Source organism: Palaemon carinicauda, chromosome 23, assembly GCF_036898095.1.
Source record: "Palaemon carinicauda isolate YSFRI2023 chromosome 23, ASM3689809v2, whole genome shotgun sequence".
In the NCBI taxonomy this organism is placed as follows: domain Eukaryota; kingdom Metazoa; phylum Arthropoda; class Malacostraca; order Decapoda; family Palaemonidae; genus Palaemon; species Palaemon carinicauda.
The window spans coordinates 3,454,607-3,463,041 of record NC_090747.1 but is presented as its reverse complement, the minus strand read 5'-3'; the positions used below and the strand labels follow the sequence as shown (position 1 = coordinate 3,463,041).

General features: G+C 32.8%; 1 protein-coding gene across 1 annotated transcript; it reads left to right on the top strand.

The window, feature by feature from the left end:
- The first annotated feature begins 316 nt into the window (after positions 1–316).
- LOC137617097 (uncharacterized) lies at positions 317–832 on the top strand. Its single transcript, XM_068346934.1, has one exon. It carries the CDS (start codon positions 317–319, stop codon positions 830–832), a length of 516 nt encoding a protein of 171 aa, XP_068203035.1.
- The last annotated feature ends 7,603 nt before the right edge of the window (positions 833–8,435 follow it).

Below are 8,435 nucleotides of genomic sequence, written 5' to 3'. Positions count from 1 at the left end.
AAAGATGATTAGGATGAAACAAGCGGTATAATTAAGATATTTGGTTATATTCTAAGAATGCCATTATTCGAACTGCAACAGATATTGTGTTGTACAAAACCACTTATGGAAAGAAACAGCTTGGTGGTCTGAAGAACTACAGTTGGCATTTAAAGAAAAAATTAAAATATTCAGAAATGGAATGAAGACACGCCATGTCGAAGACAGAGACAATTAACTTGGCAAGAAGTTAAAAGGGTAAAGCAAATTGCTAAACATGCAAATATGAAATTATCTGGAAAATTATTTTAATGGTAGCAAGAAGCTTATATACTATATGGCAAATATTACAGAGAAGACTCACAACCCCCATCGTATGCAGTTAAAGATGAAAATTTCGAAATCTTTACTTACAGAGCCAAAGGAAATTGAACTTAGATGGAGGAATCATTTTGAAAATCTCTTTAACCCAGCTGGTCAAGATGTTGAAGAATTTGAAGTTAACTACCAAGTGAATAGCAATGATGAACCTGACATAATGGAAGACGAACTCAATAATGCTCTAAATAAGATGAAAAAGGACAAAACTCCAGGAGATGATGGTATACCTGATGAATTACTGAAGAATTTAGGAGATGCAGGAACATTCCAGTTCCTTGAACTTTATACTGGTTTCTGGAATGGAGTGGACAATCCAGTTGACTGGGTCCTCGATATTATATGCCCTAAATGCCCTATATACAAAAAAAAAGGGACAACAGGTATATCTTTGTTGCCACATCCCCTAAAGGTTTATGAAATAATGCTGGAAAGTAGAGTTAGAGAATGCGTGGAACAAACACTGAGTGAGTAGAAGTGTAGATTTAGACCCAATCGAGCGATTAATGACTTAAAATAATAATTGACAAGACTTAGAAGTGGGACAAAGAGGAATATGTAGCTTTCATTGACATTGAGGAAGCTTTTAACAGGTTATCATGGGTTAAATTATGGGATATACTAGAATATAACTACTACATTATACCCCTTATATTAAAAAGAACAATACATGGTACATACCCGAACACAAAATGCCTAATGAAGACTCGGGGAGCTGTACATGACTGGTTCTCGCTCGAGTCAGATGTAAAATAAGGGAGTGTGTTCTCCCCACTATTATTTATAGTATACATGGATAAGTGCATGCATGTATTACTTGAAGAAGATGAGAAAACAATTACTTTACCCTACGCAGATGATAAAGCTCTAATACCTTATACCCAAGAAGACCTTCAGACATCATTGATAAAATGAATGATGGTTTAACAGCGAAAGGAATGAAAATCAATAAAGAAAAATCCTAAGTAATGGTAGTGTCAAGAACACAGGATGAAATAGATATCTCACTGGAAGAACATACATTGAAACAATGCAGACTGTTTGAATATCCTGGAATAATGTTTAGCGAAGCAAGTTACTCGAAAATTGAAATAGTCCACCGAATAACATAATTTAATTCCATAATAATTTGAGAATGCTTTACTCTCTTTTGAAAGCCCGTTACATGCTTAGAAGAGTAAACAGGCTTATATATACATATATTACCAATTCTAATGTACGGCCACAAAACTTGATAAATTAATGAATGATGACATCAGAAATTATTTGGATGTTGAGAGTATATTAGTTGTGATAGGAAATGGCCAGCTACGTTGGTATGGACATGTTAAATGAATTGAAGATCACAGATACCATAAGCAATTCCTACAATGGGTACCAGATGTTAAAAGGGCCGTAGGAAAACCAAAAATTAGATGGAGGAAAAACTTTGAGATGGCAATTACGAAACAAGGTTCATCTGTTTAAGAGATTCAGGGACAACAATTGTCTTTGGACCGAGTGGACTGAAGAAGATTCTGTAAACGAGGAAATGACCATTGACAAGCTTTTGGTGAGAAGGTTCACGTAAGTTCCTCTAGAATCCAGTTGAATAATACAAAAAAAATGTAATGTACAATGCATAATAGCTATGTGAATATAATAACCTCAAAATGTAATTTAAATTAATCTAAGATAATGTATGGAAGAGCATATGGTTTCACCTCTAGCGTCAAGTGAGTGAGAAGGTAAATACATATATATATATATATATATATATATATATATATATATATATATATATATATATGTATATATATTTGCGTATGTATATGAATATATATATATATATATATATATATATATATATATATATATATATCTACATATTTAATATATATATATATATATATACATGTATATATATGAATATATATATATATATATATGAATATATATATATATATATATATATATATACATATATATATATATATATATATATATGTATACATATATATACATATATATATATATATATATATATATATATATATATATATATATATATATGTGTGTGTGTATATACAGTATATATATATATATATACATATATATATATATATATATATATATATATATATATATATATATATATATATATGTGTGTGTATATATATATATATATATATATATATATATATATATATATATATATATATATATATATATGTATATATATATATATATATATATATATATATATATATATATATATATATATATATATGTGTGTGTGTGTGTGTGTGTGTGTATGTATATATTCCATAATACTCGGATGGACTTGTGGCTTTTATCAAAAACAACACTAATAATATACAATTTGCAAAGTAACAATTTCTATGTTTATCTCCTTCAAATTTCAGTTCCCGAAAGCTATTTCAATCATTGGCTTAGACTCTCTTCAAGACTACATTCAACTTTGGAAATTCATTTCAGTATGAAAAGTACAAAATAAATCATAGTAAAACAATTTTTCTATGGGTTCAAAATATAACAAAACTCGCCCCACTCGGCCTCTTCAGCGGAAGCTTAAAGCAACTCAACCTTGAAGCTTCTTAATATTTTCAGAATATGAATTTATTCAACTATCTTTAAAACTTATACTTATGAACTATGCTGTGTTATTAATACTGTTCACCTGAATCTTTTTTTTCATTGTGTTTTGGGGAGGCTGCTGGAACCAATTGCTTATCCGCTCAAGTTGAAACCAAGTTAGCGAACTACCAGATTAGAAAGATGCTTGATATCTCGATTCTTAGAGACAATAAGCTAGTTGTATAATGTTTGGATCACTTGTTAATGATTAGTTTTGCGTTGATATCTATATATTTAATCATCCTTTTGGTTTATACCGAGAACATTACGTAAAAAGAAAAATGTAACAATAAAAAAGTCAATTCAGAAATTATGCGTTTATGAAGAACTTATAATTTATTTTAGTAGTCCACTGGTCAGTAAGGGTTTTATATACCCTCGTGAACGGCAGTCAGTGACAGTAAATGACATTCTCAGCTAGGTCTCTCTTATTTTTAATTAAAGATAAGTTTGTGAAGTATTTAGATTCTCTTTTGTTTATTCTGTAACCAACTAATTACTCACTTAGGTCAATGAGTATGATTTAATCAGATATAGGATATATTTGCATTAATACTATCTTTTATGTTATTTAATTTTAAATTTCTATATAAAGTCTCAATAATATTTTTGAGTGGCCCAGTATGAATAAACATGTAAAATGATAGGTAATTGTATAAAAAAAATGTATTTTTCCGGATTCTCTTTAACAAATAAAACAATGAAAATATTACCGTCATAAAATATTCTTCTTCTAAATACATTCTTGTATGCTGAGGCCTCTGTTGTTTTGTGAGTTACCTTTAACAGACGACTCCACTTATCACAGTTAAATATGTGCACGAGTCATCAAGAGAAGTAATGAACAATTAAAAAAGAAAATGTTTTATGAACAGTCATAACATTAAAATAGATCTGCCATCTCGGCAACAGTTACCGAGATGTATTGGAAATAATTTATACACGATCTTATTTGTACACTTCGTGTACATCTACCACCAGTTAGGTCTTATTAGTATTGTGGAACCATGATGAACAGAGATGGTATGACTTCCATAAACATTGCTTTATTAAGTATTATATTTCCTCATAATATAACTAACAAATCATATTGTCTGGAATTATCTTTATATAAAATAACTCTTAATCATGATTTTAAAGAAAAACATAAAGTTTTTTTCTCTTTATGCCAGAATCTTCTGTTACAGTTAACACGTTCTATAATTGGCGAAATATTTATTTCATTACATAACAAATATTCTAAAACCTACACAGATATAAAAAGTTAACAGCCCAAGTTTAATTTTCAAAGGTAACAATTTGCAAAAATTTGCATAGATTTCAGGATATGATATACCTTACTGGATTTTCATAATGATATGTCGATTAATTTAATTTCACATACCACTCATATGACTACAGATAAATATAATAAAACTTATTCATCTCTCTCTCTCTCTCTCTCTCTCTCTCTCTCTCTCTCTCTCTCTCTCTCTCTCTCTCTCTCTCTCTCTCTCTCTCTATATATATATATATATATATATATATATATATATATATATATATATAATATATAAAAATCTATTCTTTTAAGTCACTAATTAAGTATGTGAGTATTAAAGCTTTAAAGAAAAAAAATATGACGAAAAGGTTGAGCGAAACGAAAATCCTACAATTCCAAATATAGAATTAATTTTATATCTCAGATCAACCTTCCCGTTTTCTGCAAAGGTTATGGGAGGAAGTTTCCATAGATCTTATTTCAGGAAGGATTAATCTTATACCAATATGAGATTATTCTCTTAAAACAAACTATATATGATAAATAAGACAACTTGTGCATTATATAGCATCGACGATTACCAAAACAAATGTTTTAACACGGAAAGTGTAATCTCCTAAGACATACATGCCATTAGTAAAGGTCAAGATAAAAGAAGAACATTCAGTAGCGAGGACTTATACAAGTTAAATAAAACGCCTGGAAGAAATAAGAAAAAGATCCTTTAGAATAAGAATACTCTCTGAACAATTATTTGATATCTATTTTTGGTGAATAATAAAAAACTTGGAAAGTAAAATCCCCTTTGTTAGACAAAAATGCAATTGAATATCGTTCAGATCCATTGATATTCTAACCCTGACCTTTACCAATGCTAGAAATTGTTAAATTGTTAGATAATCATCCGTGATGGTCCTTTTTCTGATAAAGAAAACGATATGCAAAAGTGATTACTTATGAAAAAAAGATGCTAGAATGTTTCATACAGTATGATAGCAATGGCTAATAAGTCAACAAGTGAACACGAAACACAATACAATGTCATAAACTTAGATGAGCACTATATCAACCATTTTACATGAATAGCAGAAGTATTAATGCTATTATCTTGTATGATCCTGTAACCTCTCATGGGATGTCATCTTTTTTTCTAACATTTTTGCCGAATCTCCCTTTTCCATTAAGTATACAATTTCTCACTAAAAACTATTTTTTTCTGTAGAATGTATTAATTGGTTACTGTTACCTGTTGCTATAAATAAATCACCAAAATATATTCGATATAACTAAATTTAAATTAAAACATATTAGGCAACTAATGTAGATCTATCTTGAAATTACAGACTCAATTTAGGATGTTAGATCCTAATCAACTGAACACTTTTAGCTACTTATATAAAAGTATTCCTGTTTTTTTTTTCTTTTTTTTTATCTAGAAATGTTATATGCATACGGTGTTATTAAGGAAACTTTGCATTAAATAAATTTTCAATTTCTATCGTGCACTGCTTACAGTACGATGTTATGGTATTAAACTAGTCTTTAGACAAACTGTTATCATTTTAAACTTAATTATCATTATAATAATGATTACTACATAGCACTTATTTTTTTTATATGTTATGATTCTTCCTAAATGCTATGATTTAAGCACTGCTTATGAATGTGGAAAAAAGAGACATGATTGTGATACACAGACATATACACAGTATGTCATAAGATGGTATAAATAAGACTATAAGTAAAAGGTAATTGCTTTGCTTGATGTTTTCAGGTGTAATGGCTTTAGCCTATTTTTCAAGACAATGTCATGAGCTTCTGTTTCAACGTATAATGGCTTTGACTTTTTTTTCTAGGTGTAGGCTAAAGGTTTTGATTCTTATTTCCAGATGGCTTCTATTTCAAGAAGTAACGATTTTAGATTCTGCTTCAAGACATGATAGCTATAACCTTTGCTCCCAGATGGAATGGCCTTAGCTTCATTTTCAAGATGTAATAGCTTTATATTCTATTTCCAGAGATATTGGCTTTAGCTTCTGTTTCCAAATATAATGACTTTAGCTTCTGTTTCTAGGTGTATTGCTTTCTCTTCTGTTTCTAAATGCACTGTAAGGCGTTTTACTTCTGTTTTAAGAAGTTATGATTTTAGCGTCTGTTCTAAAACGTAATGGCTTCAGCATCTGTTTCAAGATGTAATGGCTTTGACTGATGTTTTAAGATGTAATGGCTATAGCTTATGTCTCCTCCCTGGTATAATGGCTTTGGTGTCTCTTCTAAGACTTGACGGTTTAGCTTCTGCTACTGGCTCTATATGTAATGAATTTAGCTTGTGTGTATCACCAGTTAGGTAGTAACTGAGAAACGGTATAAATGCAACTAACTTTATTTCAACAGACAGCGAGCTTTTATAATAACAAAAAAGGTCACAAATATTCAAACCGATTAATACAAGCAGAAACAAGGATAAACAGGTTATTAGAGGAGAGCAATAATGATAACATACAAAAGAAAAAAAAAGAAAAAAGTAACGTTACAGTGTACGAGCGTGTATGATACACGTGCAGTACATAGCTCCCCCTAAAATAGAAACTAGAAACACTTGTGAAATAGGGTACCCTGCTCTTGAGAGGTGTCCTGTAGGCAGCTCATCTGGCAGGAGATATTCAGGTTTTAGGAGATCAGTGGAGACCCAATTTTCTCTGCCACGCATGTTGAGAAGGAATTCTTTCGGCGTACAATGGATCATAAGGAAAGGCCCCATGTATTGGGGCATTAACAGTGGTTTGCTAGTGTTTTTGCAAAGGAAAACAAGCGTTGCCGAGAGCAGATCTGCCGGTATGTGTTGCTTAGCAGGGAGCTTCTATGTCTAGTAATATGAAGTAAATTTTTCCACAATATGACCTAGGCATTATAGATTATCGGAGGAGGTTGCGGAATGAATAAGCTTTGCAGGGAGGTGTGATGGGTTACCATACACAATTTCAGCTGAGGGCGTCTTTAAGAGAGGTCCTTAGTCCCAGGAGGACATAGGGAAGCTAAGTAAACCAGTTCAGGTCCTTGCAGCTGGACTTCAAAGCTGCTTTGAGAGTACGGTGAAAACGTTCAACCATACAGTTGGCAGCAGGGTTGTACATAGTTGTCTGATGAAGAGTGATGCCCCGGAGATTAACTATGCCCATAATTGAGAGGTGAAAGTAGTATCCCTGTCGGAAGTAATATGCTCAGGAATACAAAATCTTGCCATCAATCCTGAGAGCAAGGCAGATGTACACAAGGCGGACGTTGCAGTTTCCATGGGAATGGCTTCAGGCCAATGAGTGAAGCGGTCGATGACGGTAAACAGGTAACAATGTCCTACAGATGTGAGTAGGGACCTACAACATTATCCTTGATGTGGGCAAAGCAACAATGAAGTTGAGGAAAAGTGCTTACTCCTGAACGTGTGTCGATGTATTTTTCAGGTTTGACATGGAGCACAGTCACGAACCCAATCCTTAGCCTCCTTAGTAATGCCATATCAGATGAACTTTCTCTTCAGTAGCTGTGCAATAGAACGGCATGAGGGATGTGAAATGCAATGAAACCTCTCAGTGCATGGGAAAAGGTATCCACGGTCTAGGTCAACCAGTACTGATGTCACAGAGAAGAGTGGTGTTGGAGTCGTCGAGAGGGACGTCCTCCAAACGGAGGGTTTGAAGGATGTCCTACATACTTGGTACTCTGGTTCTTTTCGTTTGGCTTCTGCCAAGGCGTTGCAATCTAATCCCAGGGGATTGACAGCCAATTTGTTTCTTGACAGAGCATCGGCAATGGGATTCATTTTCTCTGGGATACGTTGAAGGGTACAATTATATTCAGCCACGTTGGAGGGATATCGGCATTGATGGGCAGACCAGACGGGCGTCAGACTGTCAAGTAAAGGCATACACCAGATGCATGTGGTCTGTGTGAACGACGTAGGGCGTACTCTCCAAGAAGTGGCAAAAGTGACGGACAGCCAAGTGCACCACTAGCAATTCAAGGTCAAAGGTAGATTAGCCGGATTCTGCCTTGCACAGTTTTCTACTTTAGAAGGCTGAAGGGTGGGGCGAGCCATTGAAAACCTACTAGAAGACTGCCCCAATAGCGACGTCGCTGGCATTGGTGGAGAGGAGAGGTCATGTGGCATGGGAAAAGTGAG

Excerpts from the sequence above, each read along its gene's own strand:
- LOC137617097 (XM_068346934.1), top strand. The coding sequence starts at position 317 with ATGGCAAATATTACAGAGAAGACTCACAACCCCCATCGTATGCAGTTA.